This window comes from Copadichromis virginalis, linkage group LG13 (assembly GCF_057382275.1).
Source record: "Copadichromis virginalis isolate Kocher_CV1m ecotype Utaka linkage group LG13, C_Virginalis_male_GT1.1, whole genome shotgun sequence".
NCBI lineage: Eukaryota > Metazoa > Chordata > Actinopteri > Cichliformes > Cichlidae > Copadichromis > Copadichromis virginalis.
In genome coordinates this window covers 6,558,800-6,580,010 of record NC_140630.1, presented here as the reverse complement: position 1 = coordinate 6,580,010, position 21,211 = coordinate 6,558,800, and the positions used below count along the sequence as shown (strand labels likewise).

The 21,211-nt window shown below is 38.6% G+C and overlaps 1 protein-coding gene across 1 annotated transcript in view; it reads left to right on the top strand.

Moving 5' to 3' along the window:
- Positions 1-4,590: 4,590 nt before the first annotated feature.
- LOC146695148 (1-phosphatidylinositol 4,5-bisphosphate phosphodiesterase beta-1-like) overlaps positions 4,591-21,211 on the top strand; it is a 35,771-nt gene continuing 19,150 nt past the window's right edge. The window contains exons 1-10 of the mRNA XM_085477052.1: positions 4,591-5,068; positions 9,335-9,412; positions 11,159-11,227; positions 15,343-15,483; positions 15,578-15,657; positions 15,964-16,017; positions 16,651-16,726; positions 17,177-17,277; positions 18,468-18,631; positions 20,373-20,519. Of these exons, the coding sequence (XP_085333178.1) occupies positions 4,970-5,068; positions 9,335-9,412; positions 11,159-11,227; positions 15,343-15,483; positions 15,578-15,657; positions 15,964-16,017; positions 16,651-16,726; positions 17,177-17,277; positions 18,468-18,631; positions 20,373-20,519 (1,009 nt within the window). The 5' untranslated portion in view covers positions 4,591-4,969. The remainder of the gene's footprint in view (positions 5,069-9,334; positions 9,413-11,158; positions 11,228-15,342; positions 15,484-15,577; positions 15,658-15,963; positions 16,018-16,650; positions 16,727-17,176; positions 17,278-18,467; positions 18,632-20,372; positions 20,520-21,211) is intronic.

The window sequence follows — 21,211 nt, the reverse complement described above, 5'->3', positions numbered from 1 at the left end:
GCTACCGATTACAGTCTGTGTTCGCTGCACTCGCTATATGAAAATTTAACAGGAAGATTCTGAACTGAAGCCATCCGTGACAAAAACTCAGAACCTGGCTGTGGGAGTTTCTCAGTTGCTCTGTGTCATCTCACCATAGTGCAAAACCTACCTGCTCTTTTGCACTTTTGACTTATTTCAATTTCTTTTCCTGCTGTTTTTTGTCACATCTCAGAGCTCAAGAAGCCAGAAGATTTTACTGCAAAGCTGCTAAAATATACAGATACATCCACATTATTTGTAAGTGTGTCTTTTATTTTAAACAACAAGCATATATTATTGCAGACATCAGAGCTAGTTTCCACAAAAAGGTTCAGAGAGGAAACTGGAGAGTCAAAATAATCATTTATGGCATCTTGACAAACATAGACACTCTCATCAGCTAATACTTGTTAAAAACATTGTCCCTGGGACATAAGTGAAAAGGTTATTTGATGAGCAATTGGCCATATTTATGTATCTATATCATCTGCTGTGCTCAAGTGTGAAAAGTTGCCTTAATATATGCAGATGTGCATAACTCTCTTCTTAGGCTGCAATTCTCTGCATGATTGTCCTGGTCAGTCTCCACTGTAAATTAACTTCAATCAGTATATAGAATTCTTGTCATGTTGATATAATTTTCTGCCTTTTAATGTCAACGCATTTAGATTATTTGGTTATTCTGAATCTCGAAGGAAGATTTTAACAAACTTTAACTTTGAGGTTAAATTTCGTAGGTAAAGCCACAAAGATAGATGCTTTAACCATTTCAGACATTTCTGCTGCTGGCTCAAATATAGTTACACAATGCCTCTTTAATCCTCATTTTCATCAGTGTTGGTTTTGATTTCATCTAAAAATCTGTCGGCTCTTAGAGCTCGGTGTCTGTGTGTTCAAAAATGCCTTGCTTAGATATTTGATGAGCGAGCACAGACTTCAGATGTGTTCTCTCACATCTTTTCTTTTCACTAAACAAGACTAAATGGCATTTTTGGTAAAAGTTAAATTCATGTTAAATTTATGTAGCTCATCGTTTCAATACAGTCATGTTTTTGTTTTTTCAGCCAAGCTTGTCAACAAAATGTTAATTTTGTATATTTACAGATAATTTTGGCTCTGGCGCTGACGAACAGTATCACACAGTATCATGGCAACATGAGTCTCTGCACGTGTCTTTTCATGCACTGAAGTGTGAGTGTGTAGGAGGCTGCATAGCTGGTAAAGTGGGCCCTGAAATAGTGCATATCATGAGTGTGTAAGACCCTGTGGAGGTTATGGGGTCACACTGCTGCATTGCAACAAGCTCTGTGTTTTTGTGACTTATGTAATGGCATATGGAAATAAATATTTTCATATATAAGTGTGCATAGGAGGTACATGTGTTAAGGTAAACAGCAATGGGTGGGCAGTGTTCCCTGTCTTGCTATCTTAAATCCACGTCATTAATGACACTTGAAAATACTACAACAATCTCAAAATATGAATGTCATTAAAATATGATGTCGTCAGCATCTTGTTGCTTTGAACATGGCTATTGCAAGTGAGGGGTAGATCTGACTGACAATCTAGGGCACAAAAAACGTTTAAGTGGAAGTGATTTACTCAGATCAGAAGGTCCACCTTATTTTATACTCCTTTCTTTTCTCTATTTGATCTGAAAAATACCTTAAAATACCTTAAAATGATCTGAAAAATACCTGAAGCTAGGGACTGAGATTATAAACCCATTAAGAAGTGTTTATCAAGGTTATAAAGTAAGGGAGAAATAGAGTCATTTTCCCACAGACTTGCATACATTCAGTCTCCTTCTTGCCACCAGAGTTGTTGCCCCCTGCTGGCAATTACAAATAATGCAGGTTTAAGTCACTTTATTGGGGTCACTTTTCTCTTTCCTTGGAGAAGAGAAAAGCAAAGCCAAAGCCTTAACTCTTTTATATACAGCTTACAGATACAACACACAAACTATTCTGAATGCTTTTAGTTTTGTTGCTCTATAGCTGTTTTGTAGTTACATATGACTGATTCACATTTCAAAACTAATAAAGCCATAGCCATCTTTTACATACAGTCTATGTGATCAATTCATCAAAAACGTATTTAGATACATGATATTTAACCATACGTACTGTGTTGTTTAGTTTTGGTTTTATTTACCCAGTTTCCATCTGGGAGATTCTTGGATCCATATTAATATGGTGGAAGTTAATTTATTTGTTAATTCTGCAATAAAAACGACAGCCAAATCGCTCTGCCTAAAATAAGAATTGTAAGTTATAGAGCATCAGGGATAACATTCTTCTCCTTTTTATTATTTTTGTTTGTTTCTTACTGAAATGGGAAATCAATCCTCAGAGTAAGCACTGTACGCAGCTACTTATTGTAAAATGGCACTGTGTGAATAATTATTTTTTTCATCCCTCCAAAGACACATAAATGTGTGAGCTCACCTTTTTGTGCCACCGCTTTCCCAGTGAAATCACCGGAGATGCATTTTTATGAGCATTTTATTGTATTTATGTATCTCTTTTGTGTCCCTCTCTGTAAGCACTTAGTGACATGTTTTACTGAGATTGCTTTTCAGAAAACAGAACTGGATTTAGATCTACCGCTTATTGTTAAACACAGCACGCAGGAGCAGATATTGCAGACATTCACAAGGTTATGTCCTTAAATGTCCTTATAGGCTTCTTGTTCCACTGAATGATTACACTCCCACTAACACTTTGGTAATTATTTTTTGACTGCATCAAACCTGCCAATTTCAGATTTTGCATTTAGAGGAAGGAACGCATTGTCGGTGATTTGTGCTTGTTTGTCTTCAATTGTTCTGTTTTTTCCTTCATATCATCCAATATTCAGTTATTCAACATTCACCATCTCGCCCACTCTCTTTCTTCCTCTGTTATAATTAGCTGTGTTTGTAAACATAAAAATCACAGCCATAAAAATACAAAGAAAGTAATGCTGTGTATTTTGTGTCTGTGGAAACTCCTACATTCTAGATACTTTTGCTGCTTAACTGTTTTGGCCACAATCCTATGGTCTCTGTTAAGGAAAACCTAAATTCTACAGCACACAGTGATATAATATAGCTTTTCCCAGCTTCGTGACAACAGCTTGGGGATTTCTGTTTCTGCTTTTACCTTCACCGTTCCCCTGAGCACAAAGCTGGCTTGTATTAAATGTATTAAATGTGTAAAATGTAATTTTTAAAATTCTATAAATCACATTGGAAATGTTTGTTTATACCGAAGACTACATTTAAAAGATATGCAATTTTTAAATGGGGTGATATGCTTGAACCCAGAATGCAGAGGGGGTGGGTGTATGTGTAGAAAACTGGTGTACACACTAAAATTATAAAGCTCATCTGCAACCCTGTTTTTATTAGATTTATTAAAGCAAAGTGGAAAAAAGTATTTAGACTTTTTACTTTTTCAGTTATGTACAAATTATAATTCTACTTAAGTAGCTAATAGTTCACTCAAAATTACACTTTTCAGAATCCTATTTATGATATTATTGGATTAAAATTAGCAGTTTATTGATGTGTGTATATATTTAATGTTACAGCTGTTGATGTTTTTAATTAGCTATGTATAGCACTATAGCTTTATCTAAAATGATCCAATGAATCTGAAAAATACCCAAGTAACTACAGCAATACTAATAAGTATGTGCAATTAGTAGCAAGTGCAATAAGTATATTAAGCACAATACTAGTACAAGCACTGAAGTAAATGTACTCAGTTACATTCCCATTGGTACTGATCTGTGCTCTCATCCAATGTGGACTGTAAGATGAACAGTACTGTACTTCAATGTCTTTGGTGGGGTGGCGCTTGGGGGGAGGGGGGGGGGGGATCATAGCTCGGGAGGGCTGATCCTACTCCTACTCTTTTCTGTTGTGTAAGCCTGAATAAAATTTAAGCAGTTGAGTAATCAAACTAACAAAAGAAACCAAAAATTTAAAGCTGGCTGTAAACAAGCTGACTCGTTACCAGCACGTCGCCAAATCTTCAACCAAACCTAAGTAAAAAGTCTAAGTAAAAGCCTCATGACACAGTATCAGCACCAAACCTGACTGATGTTCAAATCCCTGCACCGTAGCTTCACAGCATGATGACGAACCTACCCATACGAGCAGAGGCTGTTATAATAGATTTAATGCCTTTGGTATAGGAAGCACATAATATAGCTGTTAATATAGTGTGTATTCAAAACTGGCCTCATTTGACTATAATCCTGGTTTGGTTTGATTCACCCTCCACTAAAACGCCCACTCTCTTTTTCTTTTCTCCCTCTAGCTCTTTATTCTCTCTCTCCTCTTCTTTCTCCCTCCTTCCTCTTCTTCTCTCCTCATTTCTCTCCATCTCTCCCACTCTCTTTCTTTCTTTCTATCTCCCTCGCTCTCCCTGTCGCTCCGGCTCTCCCTCTCTTACCCCTCCCCCATCTGTGGGAAGCTGCCGTTGTGCGCATGTCGCCGATGAGTCAAATTGTGGAGGCAGTGCATGCACACACACATACACACACACACATATCCTGTCTCCCACGAAGGCATCTGTTTCAGTCTGTCTCTCTGTGAGATGCAGCACCAACAGAGAGAGGGGGAGACAAGAAGAGGGAGGGAGAAAGAAGAGAGGAGGGAAGAATAAGAAAAAAGAGGTGTGAGAACAGAGGCACAGAGCAGAAAGAAAGGAGAAAGAGAAGAAGGGCTCAAATAAAAAAAAATTAAGAGTGAACAAAGATAAAGCAAAGACAAAATACAAAATACAAGACTCTTCTTCAGAAGAGGAGAGGATGCTGCTGCAGCTGAGCATCTATGCCTGACTTCTGAGGAGTTCTCAGCTCGGACATGACTGACATGCAGCATTCCTGCATCTGAGCATCTCTAGTCCGTGCATGTGTGTGAGAGAGAGAAAGTGAGGGTTAATGTGTGTGTGAAGCCATGGCGAGTGCTCAGCCGGGGGTCCACGCGTTGAAACTCCAACCTCCTTCCGTCTCTCACACGCTGAGGAACGGAAGCAACTTCATTAAATGGGATGAGGTAAGGACTGATTTTCCTCAAGCACAAGCAAATAGTTTTATTTAATTCTACTACTTGAAAAAAATAAGGAGGCTGAGGAAACAGTCAAAGAATTGAAACTAGCTGAATTAATGTGGAGCGTGAGAAATTGAGGAGGAAGAGGAGGAAATGTGCCATGTTGTCAGATGTGTTTACTATTCATTTGCTGATTGAGCTTTGGCAGTAAGTACCTGTGGATCTTACCAGTGAGGCAGATAGTGTGTGTGTGTATGTAGGTGTGTGTCTGAAATGTGTTTCTGATCAGTCTTCTATCCACCAGTATTCATGTACTGTGTGTGTATAAAGCCCACACATACTTACTCCTGTGCCCTTCATGAGCACAGTCAAACACAAGGTATTTGCAGAGCTGTGTGTGTTCCTCTGTGTGCATGTGTGTGTGTTGGTATGCTGAAGTACAGAGCGCTGACAATGAGGAGGAAAAAAAAATGCTGTCCGGTTGCCATGGTAACTGACATGGTTACCAGCACCTAAACAGATCAGGTGTGTGTGTGTGTGTGTTTATTATCACTGCCTTGAGCTTTATAATGTCATGGATCATACTTATGGAGAAGTACTTAAGAACTAATCCAATGCAGAGCTGAATCCATTCACAATAGCTTAAACTTGTGTGTGTGTGTGCGTGCGTGCGTGCGTGCGTGCGTGCGTGCGTGCGTGCGTGTGTGTGTGTGTGTTTTGATATTTGAATCTCTCAAACATGTAGAGCCGGGTTTTATGAAAAATAGAATCAGTTGCTATGGCAACAGGTGACAACCAGGGAGCTAGTTAACCAGCTTCTGAGCTTCTTCTTCTTCTGGTTTTTCTTCTTCCAAATGTAGGCTGTGTTAACACTTTCAAGAAAACAAAAATCCTGCAAAAGAATGTGAAGAACTTTATAAGTATGGACATCTAATGTTTAGAGGACTGAGCTCAAGCTGGTTCCTGTGCCTTCTGAGAAATAGGGATGGAGTAAAAAGTCCCTCCAAGGGTTAAATATATGCCCTTTTGAATAGCTATATTAATTATAGCACAGCAGGTAAGAGGTATAGCTTTGCCAGATTTTATTGACTAGCATTATGAAACAGTTTGTGTACGATCAGGAAAACAAAGAGAAAAAGAAGTACCATAGAAATATAGTGTTGCCGAGGTTAGCAATTGTGCCACATGAAAAGCAGATGCTGATGTGTGACAGACAAACCGTCTTAGTAAGAGCCTTAGTAAGAGTTTTAATGCTAGTCATTTTCCATGCATGCAAACAATTAATTATTTAAATTATTGTGTACCCCTGTATATAATTTTGCACCATTAAATTAAGGTGCAACATTCTGAGCTGGGACTAAAGACAAGTTATAATGATAGAACTGACGAGGATACCTTTCTTTTCTCCCTGTGACATCTGGAATAGTCCAGCTTAAATCTTAAATCAATAAATTCCATTATTCTCACTCACAATTCACAGCTTTTTACGTATGAGGAGAACATATGTTCTTTTCTAAAGATTCTGAAGAAATATGGGAAATTTTAGAATTCAGTGACTAATTTAGTGTTGTTCAGTTACTGTATTTAGTTACTGTGATAGGTGATAATAGTTGGTTTATTAGGTGGTATTCCTTCCTTGTGGTGGACTTTTGGCCACTAGTGGATATTCCAGGCTCTTTTTTGCATTTGTATCCCTAAAATATATTTCATACCTTTTCATATTATTTAATTTTTTTTGTCCATTATTCAGTGGTTAATAGACAGATTTTTTAAACCTGGTTCTGTTTTATTGTGATTTTTCTGTGCTTGTAAGTTTGTTCAGCAATGCACTTGTGATGTATTGACTGAATGACAATAAAGGAATCTGAATTGGTCATCAGTGCCCTTAGCTTCTGTTGGTATTGATTTCAGCTGCTTTCCTCAAAGAGGGGATTAGTTTATTTCAGTAGCCTATACCCTTTTACTTTGCTAACGGATATTTTGCCTGTCATGGCTACAAGCTGCCAAACTACATTAACCTTTCCAGTTGTCCCTGGGGCATCATTTCATGCGGGTGTATGGGTCGATTATACGCAAGTTAGCCCACATGTCAATAGTATGAGCTACTTTTTTCAAGTGGGTGTGTTTTACCTATACTCTTTTCCTAACCCTAACCATGTACTGGTTTTCTGGCAGTGTATAGTATAAAGCAGCAGCCCAATTAACCTATGTGCCAGGCATTTTTTATGGTTTTCATTTAACTAATACCTAAATAGATCTCTGTTCCTGTTAATAATTTTTACATATTAACAAAACAGTTTGAGCAGTTTTGTAGAAGTACAAAACTGATATCCATTCACAGTAACTGAGTCCAGAACCTTGTTAGGCTAAAGCCTTCACTACTGTGTGCAGCTGTGAAAGATGCAAAAGATTCATGTTGGAAGTGGGAAACTGTCACTGTTTCACACCTCCCTGCTCTTGTTCTGCACACAGATAATACAGCTGTTGGGTTTGAGCATCAAATCAATTAAGGTTTAGCTTATAAGAAGGTGGACAGCACTATATTAATTAGATGTAACATTAAATTGTATTGGAACATCTTATTCCTGTGCCTCAGACAAGATTGTTTTCAAGTCCGTGTCAAGGTACCAACAACAAAGGACACATTACGCATAGCATGGAGGCATCCAGTAAAATGTAGCATTACAAGCCCCGGGATGAGAAGGCACTGGCATGCCATAGTCTTTGTTAGTGTGTGCCCTTTTAGGAAGATTCAGTGTTCTAGGACAATGAGAACAAAAGATTTGAAAGTGGAGAGAAATCAGTCCAATCCGTGCTGGTATGGAATAGGAAGAAGCAAAGCCGGTGAGCTAGTTTAAGCAGATGAGTTGAGCTGCATGGTATCATGCTTCACTCTGCTCAGATCATACATTAATGACATGCAGTTTGGTGGTTTATTTAAGCAGCAAAGTTTCCCATCTCTCTCATTTCTGACATGTTGATATTTATAACTCGAGAGGTCGAAAGCAACCAATGTTACAACTATAATCTTTAACAGCATTAGTCAACTTAACAATATTATTATTATTTTATTATACAATAATCCTTTAGTAGCCTTCATTATTTCATTGAATCTCCTATTACTGAACCAGCAAAAATATTGGATTCAATTTAACATATACTGTCAATATGATATGATGTCTAAAACCTTTTGGTTGAATTGTCTTGTTGTAACTATAACTATAAGTCACAGCTCCCCGGTTACAAAAGCTGCAGGTTAATCAACTTTATAAAGAAGTCTTAAGTTTGCTTCACCAACTTTGCAAAAATGACAAATTTCAGCTTTAATTTTTGATGCTATGCTGTCTTCTTCTGGCGTCACTGGCAAATTTGTGTTGTTCGATATTTAGACTTTTTTGCTGTTATTATTGATTTTGTACAGCTTAAGTTGCTTTATTTTTGATTATTAACTTATTTTTGATCTGTCACATTAAATCTTTTGAACCTTTTTGTTTGATTCATGGCAACTGAAACTGTTAAAAGATTCCATCAGTACCTGTAATAAAGTCACTCCAACCCTATCTCTGTTTTGCAGAAAAGCAACTGAAACCACTCTGATTAAACTTTTACTAAACTGTATAGATTCAAAGCTTTACATAGTCACAAATCTTTGCACTCCCTTGAAGCATATTCAATTTGGCTGCAAGCTTCAAAACATCAGTTTATCAAATAATTTGGGGGATTCAAACTGCTTAACCCCATATAAAAAATACTTAGTAAGTATTATTTTTGTCCATTCAATACCAGATATTTACACCAGGCTTCAAGGTGCTTTTATTTTTAACCAGTAATTAGCCACAGAAACCGGTCCTCTGAGACACCTGCTGTGTATAAAATGCTATGACTTTTCAAACAGCAAAACATCAGAAGAGCTGCTCTGTCTGAATCCACCTGGAGCCAATTAGGAACTATCATGGTGGGTTAATATGGATAGATAGTTAGTGTTATGACAGCTGAAAAGAACTTCTGTAACATGAAAATGAAATCGCTTAGTGTTCCCTGGTTAAAAGAGGTCACGCTGTAGTGAGTAGTAAAATAAGATTCTGGACACTTACAGTATGAATCACTATCACTTCATGCCACCACAGACAAGTGTATTCTTACATAATTTTCTCGCCCTACCAAGTAGAAAGTAGAACATTTTTATGAGTGCATTAGCTACGTAAATGATTTTTCGCTTGAGTTTTTATGATGTTTTACGGTTATTTTCATTCTCTCCACCTGTCTCCCTAGGATTTGTCCACTGTCACTCCAGTGACTCTGCATGTGGATCCACATGGATTTTACCTCTACTGGACCGACCAAAACAAGGTTAAGCACAAAAATCAGCTGTCTTAGATATAATTCTCTTAGACTGGCTGTAGATATTAAATGATGAGGAACAAATTAAGCTTGAAACCTCAAAAAGTGACATTAATTGATTTGGTGACTCATCAATATTCAGTATTTCAGTCATTAAAACTGGAACTTTTTTCAGACTAGATTCTGAATCAAAGATGAATCATTAAATGTTTCATTACCTTCTTATTTTATGCACATTTGACTAAATTAATTTGCTAATGAAGATTGGTTTTTTAAATTAATTTTCCATTTTAAGTTTGATTAAATGTTGTCTGAATCATTTTTTGTGCACCTGTGAAGCAATTTTATTATTTTTTTATACACAAAAATATAACCAATACAGTCTAGCTGTTAGTCTGATCTGTTTTTGCTATGCTATGTTATGTTTTGCTATAAGATGCTAAATATCTTGCTTCCACATAATCTTGTCTGTGACCTTTATCTACTACAGAAACTGCATACATATTTACAACATTCAGGTTCACTGTGCTAACAATAACCAGTTATGTTTTTGGAATGCAGAGAAAAAGATATACTAAATGCTGCAGTTGGAGATCATAGCAGAGCCAAAATGATTCCCACCATGTGTAATGATTTTACAGTTTTCTTACCTTTGAAATTGTTGCTTTGAAGTTTGTGACCACTCACAGCCAGTTCCTGTCTTCAAATGATAGTTACACTGACTTGGTCAGATATCAGTCTGAGTTAGCTTACAGTTAAATAGCAACAGGTTGGTAATTACATGCAAACTTTTTGTGATAATATGATGATTTATTGTGATAAAGCAGTGAAAATAGCAACTCTGTTGCCATCTACATACAGAGAAATTTGCATTAAACAGAAAAGTACAGTAAATACTTACATTCAAAGTCAGTCAAATCAGAACCACATAGATTTGAAACAAATATTAATAAAGGCCTCCACAAATAATGAGGTAGTTGCTGCAAGATGGTGATTTAACTGCAGAATGGCATAAACACTCAGCATTCCAGCTTTTATTTCAGGATATAACCAAAATACAGCTAGTTTGTCAACCAGCTGAGTCGAGTCAGCTGCTGCAAAGACATGAACAGCAGACAAGTTGCACTCAGCAGCACAGACTGATTCAGATTGGTTGCAACACATTGGCAAACTGTCAGTGTTCATAAATTAGACATCAATTACTTGCAAAGCCTCCCCAACCTGTTTGAGAGTGAGTCAGTCTGAGTTGGACCGTGATTATTTGGAGACAGATTGCTTCCCATCAGGTGACTTGTGCAATCGCCTTGCGATCATAAGTGGCCACCCAGACGTTCAAAAACCCAGGGGTTAGCTTTGTCACCTGAAAGTATGAAAATACATGAGAAGCACAAACTGTGTGCTATTCAGGAATTAGCTGTTTTTATTTTTTTACACACAATTCCAAGAATGTTGAAATTTTTTTTTTTTTTTTTAGCTTTGTTAATCAAGAGGCTTGCCAATGTTAAGGTTATGTATTCATACACAAGAACTGTAGAGATACAATGTATAGTCAAAGGCTGGGTGGATACCTTTAAAAGGTATGAAAAAAGCAAGCATATAAGACAGCATACCATTGCACACACATACATACATGCACACTTTCTTTCCAGGTCGGCTTAAATCCTTAACAGGAAACAGCAGGAGGCCTTTAGCTCCCAGATAACAGCTGACTGCGTGAGTGTGTGTGTGCTCTATGTGTGGGTGTGTTTTCATTAGGACACAGAGCTGTTGGACCTGACCCTGGTAAAAGATGTCAGAACAGGCAGAAGCACGAAAACACCCAAGGTACTGTCATCTCTCTGCTTATATTCACCTCTACTTGACTCTGCACGTGTGAAATGTATGCTGTGTCCTTCCTGCATTGCAATTTTCAATCCTCCTACTGCATCTCTGTAGCCAGTGACCTCTCACCTAACAGTTGCTCCTCTTATGCAGCAGAATGTGATGTTTTATTCATGAAATTTTTAATATTTGACTTAACGTTTGCATTACTTTTTGTAGCTGACATTACGGCATTCGTGCTTTAATAATAAGTTGATGTTTTTTATTGCCTCTTTTTTCTTTCTGTACTACCATGAAGTACTTTAGATTTTATTTCTGTTACCTACTATCGTTTATGTTATATTTATTGCTTTGCTTCCTACTTCAATAGAAGACTTGTGCTTTGCTTTCATAAATAGCAAAGCATCTGATGTATTTTGTTCGAGGGCAGCCATAATATTTGCCTGACTGGGTTTCTTAATGATTTTAATCCTTGATTGTTACTGTGACTGCCTCATAAGTCTCTAATAATCTCCTCCCTCTGGTCCTCCTCTACCCCTGCTTTTACTTTGTCATCCTGAAAATGATGTGCCACCATGTGAGGAGGGAATTTAACGGAATAATCACAAGATTGAACATTAAACCGAAGCAACAAAAGGAAAACGCAAAAACATTTAACAAACCGAACCCCTGGAAAACCTTTTTTTAAAAATCAGTGATTTCACATCTTTCCTCAATAAGTACGCAAAAGGAGACATGGCTGGTGTGCCATCACCTCGTGGCATACACACACTGGGCAGATCACCTGCCATCAGGGCTAAGAGACAGACAGCCATTCACAATTACTTTGAAGCCTACAAGCAATGTTGATTCAGTTAACCTAAAATGCATGTAGTGGGGTGCCAGAATACCCAGAGAGAACCCACACAGGCACACAGAAAAGCACCAGTCTGGTTGATGGATTTGAACCCAGGACCTCTTTGCCATCAGGCAACAAACTTCTTTAAGGAAATGTGAATGATGTGCTTTAAATCACTGGTAGACATGTAAACTCAACTTTCCTGAAATCTACACATGCGGCAGCACTATTTAAGCATAACGTTTAACCCACCAGACCATGGTACTAACAGAATGCAAGACTATACTGATCTCCCAAACTGGCCTCTCATTTCTTACATTTTGCTTCCAAGGCACCAGACTTTTTAGTACTTTTTAAAATGGTCTTGAGCAATAATTCTCCAGCTATTGACTGGTGTACATAGTGTATCCGTAAAATATTTGAGGAAAGTGAACAAATGGAGGGCAAAAGAAAAAACGTCAGGTCAAAAAACTATTTACAACAGATAAACAGTATCTGAAAGTATTGTCCTTAAGAAATTAAAATAAAAATGTAGAAGACTTGACACCTGACAGTTGATTGGTTCCCCAAAGTCTCATAGAAATAGTATTAATTGAAGGGTGGCTGTCAAGAAAAAACCAAAGAAAGGAACCAGGAGAAAAGTCTGAGATGTGCCAAATTACACAAACCAAATTTGAAATGTCTGTGAAGGTTCTCAGTCACCCAGGTCATGGTAGTCTAAGGAGCTTGGAAAGAAAAGTGTCTGGACTTCTTTAAGTTTCCTTGAAGATGTTTCACCTCTCATCAGAGAAGCTTCTTCAGTTCTAAGAGTAACTGGTGGAGAGTCCCAGATTTTAAGCCCTATGGGAGTTTCCCCAAGAGGATCATGGAACCAGTGGAGAATCCATCATGTCCTGGGACTGCATTTCAGTCACAAACCAGACAGTAGCATCTAAAAAGCATCTGGCAGCAGTGTTCACAAACACACTTTCAGTCTTAGACAGAAAAACATACAACATAACACTATCAGTAAGATGGCATATAGTAGGAATGGCCTCTCCAGAGCCCGCACCTCAACATCATTGAAACACCGTGTATCATCTTGACTGGAACAAGAGGAATCTCCCTCAAGAAGCCCGGAGAACTATTCCTGAAGACTACTTGAAAGCTTGCCTAGGAGAATTCAGGCTGCGCTGAAGAATAGAGGTTGCTGTGTATACCCAGTGTTGGCTTTCAGCCTTGTTAGAATTGTACAGACTCTGATTTTCCCTTATATACTGTATTTCCATATACAGAGAGTGCAGAATTATTAGGCAAGTTGTATTTTTCAGGAATAATTTTATTATTGAACAACAACCATGTTCTCAATGAACCCAAAAAACTCATTAATATCAAAGCTGAATGTTTTTGGAAGTAGTTTTTAGTTTGTTTTTAGTTTTAGCTATTTTAGGGGGATATCTGTGTGTGCAGGTGACTATTACTGTGCATAATTATTAGGCAACAAAAAACAAATATATACCCATTTCAATTCTTTATTTTTACCAGTAACACCAATATAACATCTCCACATTCACAAATATACATTTCTGACATTCAAAAACAAAACAACAACAAATCAGCGACCAATATAGCCACCTTTCTTTGCAAGGACACTCAAAAGCCTGCCATCCATGGATTCTGTCAGTGTTTTGATCTGTTCACCATCAACATTGCCTGCAGCAGCAACCACAGCCTCCCAGACACTGTTCAGAGAGGTGTACTGTTTTCCCTCCTTGTAAATCTCACATTTGATGATGGACCACAGGTTCTCAATGGGGTTCAGATCAGGTGAACAAGGAGGCCATGTCATTAGTTTTTCTTCTTTTATACCCTTTCTTGCCAGCCACGCTGTGGAGTACTTGGACGCGTGTGATGGAGCATTGTCCTGCATGAAAATCATGTTTTTCTTGAAGGATGCAGACTTCTTCCTGTACCACTGCTTGAAGAAGGTGTCATCCAGAAACTGGCAGTAGGACTGGGAGTTGAGCTTGACTCCATCCTCAACCCGAAAAGGCCCCACAAGCTCATCTTTGATGATACCAGCCCAAACCAGTACTCCACCTCCACCTTGCTGGCGTCTGAGTCGGACTGGAGCTCTCTGCCCTTTACCAATCCAGCCACGGGCCCATCCATCTGGCCCATCAAGACTCACTCTCATTTCATCAGTCCATAAAACCTTAGAAAAACCAGTCTTGAGATATTTCTTGGCCCAGTCTTGACGTTTCAGCTTGTGTGTCTTGTTCAGTGGTGGTCGTCTTTCAGCCTTTCTTACCTTGGCCATGTCTCTGAGTATTGCACACCTTGTGCTTTTGGGCACTCCAGTGATGTTGCAGCTCTGAAATATGGCCAAACTGGTGGCAAGTGGCATCTTGGCAGCTGCACGCTCGACTTTTCTCAGTTCATGGGCAGTTATTTTGCGCCTTGGTTTTTCCACACGCTTCTTGCGACCCTGTTGACTATTTTGAATGAAACGCTTGATTGTTCGCTGATCACGCTTCAGAAGCTTTGCAATTTTGAGACTGCTGCATCCCTCTGCAAGATATCTCACTATTTTTGACTTTTCTGAGCCTGTCAAGTCCTTCTTTTGACCCGTTTTGCCAAAGGAAAGGACGTTGCCTAATAATTATGCACACCTGATATAGGGTGTTGATGTCATTAGACCACACCCCTTCTCATTACAGAGATGCACATCACCTAATATGCTTAATTGGTAGTAGGCTTTCGAGCCTATAAAGCTTGGAGTAAGACAACATGCATGAAGAGGATGATGTGGACAAAATACTCATTTGCCTAATAATTCTGCACTCCCTGTATATTTGCACAAGTTTCAATGAGTCGCTGTGCCTATTTCCCATTTTACTAGAAAATAAAAAAATAAGTGGAAACTCAAGACTTGCATGAGCGATGATGAGACCCTCTTCAGTCAGAAAAACTGGAGAAAATGTGGAGCCCCTCTTGAGGAAGGTGACAAACATTAAATAATTTTTATTTCCTTACTTTCCACAAAAACATCTTTCTCTGTTTGATCGCCTGATTTACTATCAAGTTCAGCCTGCACTCTCTTTACACATATAACACACTGTATGTTGCAAACAACATGTCACACTGGGTAAAAATAGATGCAAATAAACTGCCTCAAATGGTCTCAGCCGTCCCCGCATCCCTCCAGGTCCCCTCACTTTCATCCGTCTCCTCTCTACAGTGCATGCCTCCCTCGTGGCTCTGATTCCACTGACAGCTTTCACTCTGTGTCATCCAATAGGAGGCTAAGCTGCGGGAGCTGCTCGATGTGGGAAACCTGGTTGGTAGGCTGGAGAACCGCATGGTTACCGTGGTTACGGCTTCAGACCTTGTAAACGTCAACCAGCTTAACTTCATCGCTTCGCAGGAGGACGAAGCCAAGGTGCTGAGCTCATTAAAGCGACCGTGACCATGACTAATTGTGATGATAATGATGATGCAGTGTGTGACTGTTTTTGTGTTTCGTTTTTTTGTAGGTGTGGTGTGAGGAACTGTTTTCTCTGTCTTCCAACCTGCTGAGCCACAATCTCAACCGAGACCAGAGTCTGCTGAAAGCGTGAGTACGCACACATTCATCACTGCACGCACTTGTTTGTTTTATTAAACAGTATATGGCTTAAAGGGAAGCACAGATGTGGATTTGTGGAGTTTGGAGGTTAATAAAAAAAATACTGAGTCTTTTGTGATAAACTTAATCATCCCTGCTGCTTCCTGACACCTTTTTGAAACCTATTTTCTGCACATCTTTTAATCTTAATGGTTTTACAAAATGCTTCATTCACACACACCATTGACCCATTTGCCCGACCACTTTTGCTACTTCACCCTTTGAAACTGACACCCTCTAATTTTTCTGCTTCAGGTACATCAAGTTAACTCTTCAGCCGAATGCAGAGGGGAGAATTCCTGTCAAGAAGTGAGTTCCCGATGATTATTAGGTCCCCAAGCCTCACTCAGTGGTTTTACCCAAGCATTTGCTTTGAGGCACATGTTACAGTATATGGTTGGGAACGTGAGGAATTAGCCTGAAGAAATCTTCAGAGACACGCACAAACTTTAACTTTGCTCTTTCCTGTCCCTTGCTTCCAAAAATAAACTTAATTCCATGTGCACTTGGGGAAGCAAAAACAGGGACAGGATTCATGAAGGTGCTTAATTCAGCACTGACCTGGTAATCAACCACTGCCAGAGCATGAGATGGATAATACAGTTATGACAGGAAGCTGTATTTTAGAAGCAAACTGAGAGCCGAATTAAGGTCAGCTGATATCTAAGAAGCCGAGGGAGTAGAGTTTTAAGAAAGCCCGCACGGTTTGACAGTTTGCACAGTCGAAGCTTTGGGCTCAAGTGAAGAGGGTGAGATTTGCCAAAGTGAAATTGCGTACACGGGGAATAGTTGCATTTCAAGAACCGTTATGGAGGATTAGCACCGTAAATGTCGGCCCATTAGTTGGAGAGAAGAATATGTAGAGGTTCTTACGGAAAGTAAAAAAGTGAGTTTTGGGTTGGTGGAATGATCATAATATTGTTGCACCACTGTCTGTTTCAGTATTGTTCGGCTGTTTTCATCGGACAGAAAAAGAGTCGAGAATGCCCTGGAGAGCTGCAAACTGCCCTATGGACGGGTAAATACTTCAGTTAGTTTGGATTATTATAGGTGGCAGGGAATGAAAGACACACATGAAAAGCTGTTCTCTTTTCATGGATAACTACATATTAGACTCACAAAGTATTTAGTTTTTTTCTCTCTTTTTCTCTTTATTCTTTCTTCTCAGTTTTCTGTTTTCTGTTGAAGCTTTTGTCTGTTGGTTTTGTCCAGAATGACTCATAGTGCATGGATGGGTGAAATAAGCTCAGATATCTGGGTCATCAAGTTTTCAAGCAGCCACTTCCAATTCAAAACAAAGTGGTGTTGATTTTACATGAATCACACATTGAATATTCCTGTGAGCACAGAAAGATTGTTTTTGAAGAAGACATGTTGGAGGAAAAGTTGCATTTTAAAAAGGGTTTTGAACTATATTTTGCAGTTGGCATTATCAATAATTAATGCCCATGTTCTTTGTATTTGACAGGGTGACAGCATCAAACTGGAAGACTTAACACTTGAAGTTTACCGGAACTTCTTGGATAGTCTGTGCCCTCGTCCTGAGCTTGGGAACATCTTCAAACTGCAGTAAGTAAACAGAAAATAACTTGAGCTGGAGCTCTTGCTGCAGCTACTGACCTCTACTCTGCTAAAAGATGTATTAAAGATGAAGAAGCTACTCTACAAAATGAAAAGTTGTTATTTGCTTCAGGCCAATTTTTTTGATATCAGAAAAATCGTGATTCATCGCCTGTCCCACTTGTACAGACAGACAGGGATTGAACAAACTGGTTGATCTTTAGCTTTGCAGCAGTAATCATATTCTTAAAACTAATCTATCCCCTCTTCCAACGATGTTATGCAACTGGACCAGTTTGTTAGAAGTAATTAGCTTTCTGAAGCCGATCTAAATCCTGATCCTGGAGTTTTTTTTAATGTAAACTATGCAAACTACTTGTAGCCTAGTAATGACCACAGCAATCACAAGGAGCTTTTCAGTGCTTCATCATATACCTCTTTACTACCAGTTTGTTATGCACGAGACTGTCAGGAACCTCCAGCAACCACTCGCTTACTAGTCACAGAATACACACTTTTCCCGCATGACTGGTGGTAGCTAGATAAGTGCCAACAGGTCTCTAGGTCTGTGTGACTGAGACCTGAACCACTGTGAGATGGGCCCAATCTGAAATTTCACATCGTATCTTCACACTTAGAATGACAACTTGATATTTTAAAAAAAAGAAGCGTATCATCTAGTTGTTCTCAAATATTATCACAGGGCATTTCTGCATCGAAGAAACTGGAATCAATAAAGGATGATAATAATAAAATAATTTAAATGTTTAGCTATAATTTTTGTAGTACTTGTACTACACTTGTACTTGTAGTAGTAATTCTCTGTATCTGTTTTTTTTTTTCTAGCATTGGAAAGCAGTAGATAAATCTGTACAATGTGAAAACTGGCAGATTTATGCAGCATACCACTTGTACATTTGTTCTAGTGGTTTCTCATCACACATAAAAACATGTTGACGTATTCCAGTTTCTACAAACGTTCTAAACCCTTGCAAATTGATTTAACTTAATTGATTTAATCAATTGATAAAACCAATACAATAGCACTCTTCCCATTTTAAAAACTGTTTTTCAAGAGTATGAGGTTAAGCAGCACTCCAGCAGTGGTTCCACAAAAATACCCAAACAGCATACAAATTTCTGAGAAGGTTTATCCTCTAATGCTCTGACTTTCAACCTGACTCTTCTCTGCTCTGCAGAGGAGCCAATGATAGGATGCTGTCAGTCGATCAGATGACAGAGTTCATCAACAATAAGCAGAGAGACCCAAGGCTCAATGAAATCCTCTACCCACCTCTTCGTCCTGCACAGACGCACACTGCGATGGAGAGGTATCAACATGACCAGACACAACTAAAGCAAGGTACACACTTAGACAAGCAGATTTTGCTGGAGGTTTTATGTGTTTGTTTGTTGTTGTTGTTTTTTTTTACTTTAACCTCCTAGGACCTGGCGTCCACATATGTGGACATCACATTTTGGGTTATTTAGACCAAAATACTCAATTTTGCTCTACAAGAGCCTGATATCCACTTACGAGGACATTATACTGCTACTGTTCTATCAAAATTTTAAACAAATATCCTCATATGTGGCTCTTATTTTTCATAAAAACGAAAATAAGGTAAAAAAAAAAATCTGGTAATTCTTTCTTTTTACATTCATCGGGCCCCAATATGCTCAAATATCAAAGAGAAATTAAAAATGCATGCTATGGAAGAGTTCGGGTCTTAGGAGGTTAAAAATAAAAACCCACACAAGTTGATCCAAAAATACCTTTCTAACCCACCTATATACTTACTCTGTAATTTGTGTAGATCCTACTAGAAGAAATTTAGGTGTCTACTTTGCATCAAACATAAACTACAGATTGTTTTTCACCCATAAGATAACAGTGCTGCTATCTAAGAAATAAAATGATTATGTTCGTATTATATTATATTTCCTTATCAGAAATTAAAAATTCATTATAGAGGAGGGTTGAGAAATTAAAAAGGAAAAACCTGAAGCTTTATTCTAGGATGGTGACAAGTCACTAAAGGGGTTTAATGAGTATGACAATGATGCTATGACGCTAACATTTAGCACACACACACACACACACACACACACACACACACATTCTTACAGAAGTTCACACATATACATACAATGCCTTGTCTTAGAACCATGTGGGCGTGGCTTTGTTCTGATGTTTTTTGTGTGAACTGTCTCTCAATAAAAAGGCAGCAAGGGAGGTCAGATGTGAGGCCACTTGATTACAGTAAACTCATTGTCTTGTTGGCGAAACCAGTTTGAGATGATTAGAGCTTTGTGAGCTATCAGAAGATGGACACATTGTGGTCATAAAGGGATGGACATGTTCAGCAACAAAACTCGTCTGGCATTTAAATGTTGATAACTTAGTAGTAACGGGATTAAAGTGTGCCAAGAAAATATCCCACACGCAATTACACCACCGACAGCAGCTGTTGATACAAAGCAGGATGATTCCATCTTTTAATGTTTTTTTTTTCCAAACCCAATCATCGGAATATTACAGTAGAAATTGAGACTTCCCAGACCTGGCAAAGTTTTTCCAATATTCTGTTGTCCACTTTTGGTGAGCCTGTATGAACTGTAGCATCCTTTCCTGTTTTTTTGATGTGGTGTGGTTTTCTGTTGCAGTAGCCAATGTGCTTCAAGGTTCAACATGTTGTGCATTCAGAGATGTACCGTAGTTGTATCGAGCTGTTATTTGAGTTCTGCTGTTTTCCTTTCAGCTCAAAGCAGTCTGGTCATTCTCCTTTGACCTCTGGCATGTACAAAGCATTTTTTTTTTTCATAGAGGGCTGACGCTCACTGGCTATTTTCTCCTTTTCTGTCTGTAAATACTAGAGATGGTTGTGTGGGAAAAAAGAGTAGCAGCTTCTGAAATACCAGCCTGTGTGCCACCAAACTCTACGGCACTTTCAAATTCACTTTCGCAACTTCATTAGATTGTCTTGATCACGCCTAAATGAAGTAAGAGTCAAAGTGACCAGTTTTTATTGTCCTGAACTGATTTTTGTTGGAATAGGGTTCTCACTTTTTGTCTTTTGTGTTTGTGTGAACAATATTTTTAGGCAAGATCTCCCTCCAGGCGTTCTCCAGTTATCTGTCTAGTGATGAGAATGGAGTCATTCCACCAGAAAAGCTGGATCAGTCTGAAGACATGAGCTTCCCGATATCTCACTATTTCATCAACTCATCGCATAATACCTACCTGACAGGTACGCATGCACAAGTCCTAAAAGCTCAGCAATAAATCCATTACTTTCCATCACCGGTCTGATCCAAATACATTCTCTTTGATAGGCATTGGCAACTTCTTGGGAGAGAACAAATGAGTTGATTTAAATGTGTGAGCGTGAAGAAAATAAAATATTTGTCTGTTCAATTAACAACTGATGCAAACAGGAGAAAAGGTGAATTACCAAACTTTTTTATTAGTTGCGACTCAAATACGTCCAAAGTCTTCTTCAAGTTGACAGTTTAATTCTGCCAACAAAGCAGTGTATCGGGGGAACACACAGCTCTACTAAGAGAGCCATTATGGTTTTTCAGAGTGACACTGAGCTAAACAACATCCCACAAAAATACCTCTGCTAAACAAAAAGTATGCATTTGCAGCAACAAAAGCACTTTAATGGCATGTAAACGAGCCAAATGCAGATCTCATCCAGATTTTTCCAAATAGGCTGAGCATTAATGAAGACATAAAGGATATGGGACACAAAACGACTTAACACGCACATAACATTTTTCAGTTTCATCAAAATTATGCACAGACCTGAGGCCTGTTGCACCTGAGTCTAAAACGAGATGGCCTAAAAAGAGAGCTTGGAATCGTGGCCTGGTGGGATTCAAGTGTCTCCTGCTTCTTCTGCTTCTATAAGCATGCAAACTCCCTGCTTGTCCAACA